Raw genomic sequence first — 1,941 nt, 5'->3', positions numbered from 1 at the left:
ATCTGTCACCCTTCCATTCACATTTGTAATGTTTTTAGTCAACATATGTATGTAATAGAATGCATATTTAAGGGATAAAAAAAAATGTAGTTTCTATTTTTGTTCCTGAAATACCTCCAGTGCGTAATAGATAGTGGACAGAAAGAATAATGAAAATTTAGAGCATTTCACAATTTTCAACGATTAAATTAGAATATTTTATATTTTTAAAGATGATAATAAAATGTATGCTATATTATAGGGACGAGAAAAATATTTAAACCTAGATGTTTTATTTCACAATATTCAAAAGTAGTCAACTTGGTGTTACAGTGTACAAGCTACTTTGAATCTCTATACCAAGTTGTACAAATTGTTATCACAAGGAGAAGCTAAAAATAAAATATAAAATAAAGAGAGAGTGAGAATGCCTTTCTGCTTCATGGGGTGTCAATTCTAACCTTTTGTACCAACTAAGGTTAACTTATAAGAAGTTATCAAACAGTATATTAATCTAGATCCAATGCATCTGCTCAGAATTCTCTTCATAGAATGGAAGAGGCTCATCCAAAAGTGAGCAAAGATCATTGGCACCACCATTGTTAGCCTCTCCTTCCATATTATCATCAAACATGCATAAATTCCAAATATCCGTTTCGAAATTATCAAACATCAAAAGCTCTTCCGTGCTAAAGTTTAGTGCAAAATTTGATGACTTTTCTTCTTCATCAAAAGAAACCAACGGAAGTGGTTGTTGACAATCAATGGATTTCAATTCCATTTCAAGGTTATCGTTCTCAGAGTAGATAGGTTCTTGAGGGACATTATTATTATTATCATCAAAAGCTTCATGCTTGTCTTGTTGTGGTGCAACAAAGACCTTTGTGAACCTAAATGCCTTGGTCTTGACCACCTCTGGCACACTCTTAACTGAAGGTTTGATTTTCTTGTTATCGTCGCTTGCTTCCTTACCTTTATTGGTCAGCTTCTTTTTAAGGACAGTGTTCCAGTAGTTCTTGATTTCATTGTCTGTTCTCCCAGGCAGCCTCTTGGCTATGAGAGCCCATCTGTAAAAACAATTTAGCAATACAATCAATACATAGTACATTGTTGATGTATAGTACAAGTCCAATGAGCTTTACACTCGTTGTACTTTATTTACTTGTACTTCACTTATACTGCTTAAACAAAGCTCATGACTCTATTTATATAAAGACGGTCTTTAATTTATACAACATTTTATCCAATTCAATATAATAGTTGATCTTTAACAAAAATAAAGATTAAAAAGAATAATGGGAAAATACCTATTGCCTAAGAGCTTGTGGAGCCTAATAATGAGGTCCTCTTCAGCAGATGTAATATTTCCTCTCTTGATGTCAGGCTTGAGATAATTTATCCACCGAAGCCTGCAACTCTTTCCACATCTCTTTAGACCTACATGCAAGCATGGAACAATATAATTAAATCCCAAAGAGAAAAGCATATATATACATTTCGTTTGCTAGGATTTTTATTTTATGTCTTACCTGCTTCCTTTGGAAGATTTCTCCATTTTCCTTCACCATTGGTTGCGATGTAATCAGTGAGAATTTTGTCTTCTTCAGCAGACCAAGCTCCTCTATTCATTCCCACCTTAGAACAGCAAGGACTTCTGCCCATTTTTGAGCTCTAGATCTCTCTCTCTCTCTATCTCACACATGCAAAATGGAAAGCAAGTTATTGTAGTATTGCTTCTTGAAGTATGATACTATTTATAAGGCTTCCTTCGACAGAGTTAGTAAACAAACGTGCTTCAAAATTCCACATATCTCTCTGCACGGAGTATGAATCACGCAATAGCAAGACTCCCACATCACATGGGGAGTAAAAACTTTTACCCATGATGGAAAGGTCGCGCCTTTTTTTATAGAATAAAATAACTAGTTAGAAAGATGAGATATTAATTAAGTTAAATATGAA

At 34.0% G+C, this 1,941-nt stretch overlaps 1 protein-coding gene across 1 annotated transcript; it reads right to left on the bottom strand.

Annotated features, from left to right (window-relative positions):
- Window positions 1–253: 253 nt before the first annotated feature.
- Window positions 254–1,708, bottom strand: LOC126699918 (transcription factor MYB8-like). The gene is made up of 3 exons (XM_050397892.1): window positions 1,509–1,708; window positions 1,287–1,416; window positions 254–1,046 (listed from the first exon to the last, which is right to left on the bottom strand). The coding sequence occupies exons 1-3, from the start codon at window positions 1,639–1,641 to the stop codon at window positions 494–496; spliced, it is 816 nt and encodes a 271-aa protein (XP_050253849.1). The 5' UTR covers window positions 1,642–1,708; the 3' UTR covers window positions 254–493.
- Window positions 1,709–1,941: the final 233 nt, after the last annotated feature.

Source organism: Quercus robur, chromosome 9 (assembly GCF_932294415.1).
Source record: "Quercus robur chromosome 9, dhQueRobu3.1, whole genome shotgun sequence".
Taxonomy (NCBI): Eukaryota; Viridiplantae; Streptophyta; class Magnoliopsida; order Fagales; family Fagaceae; genus Quercus; species Quercus robur.
This window is presented reverse-complemented; position numbering and strand designations above follow the sequence as displayed.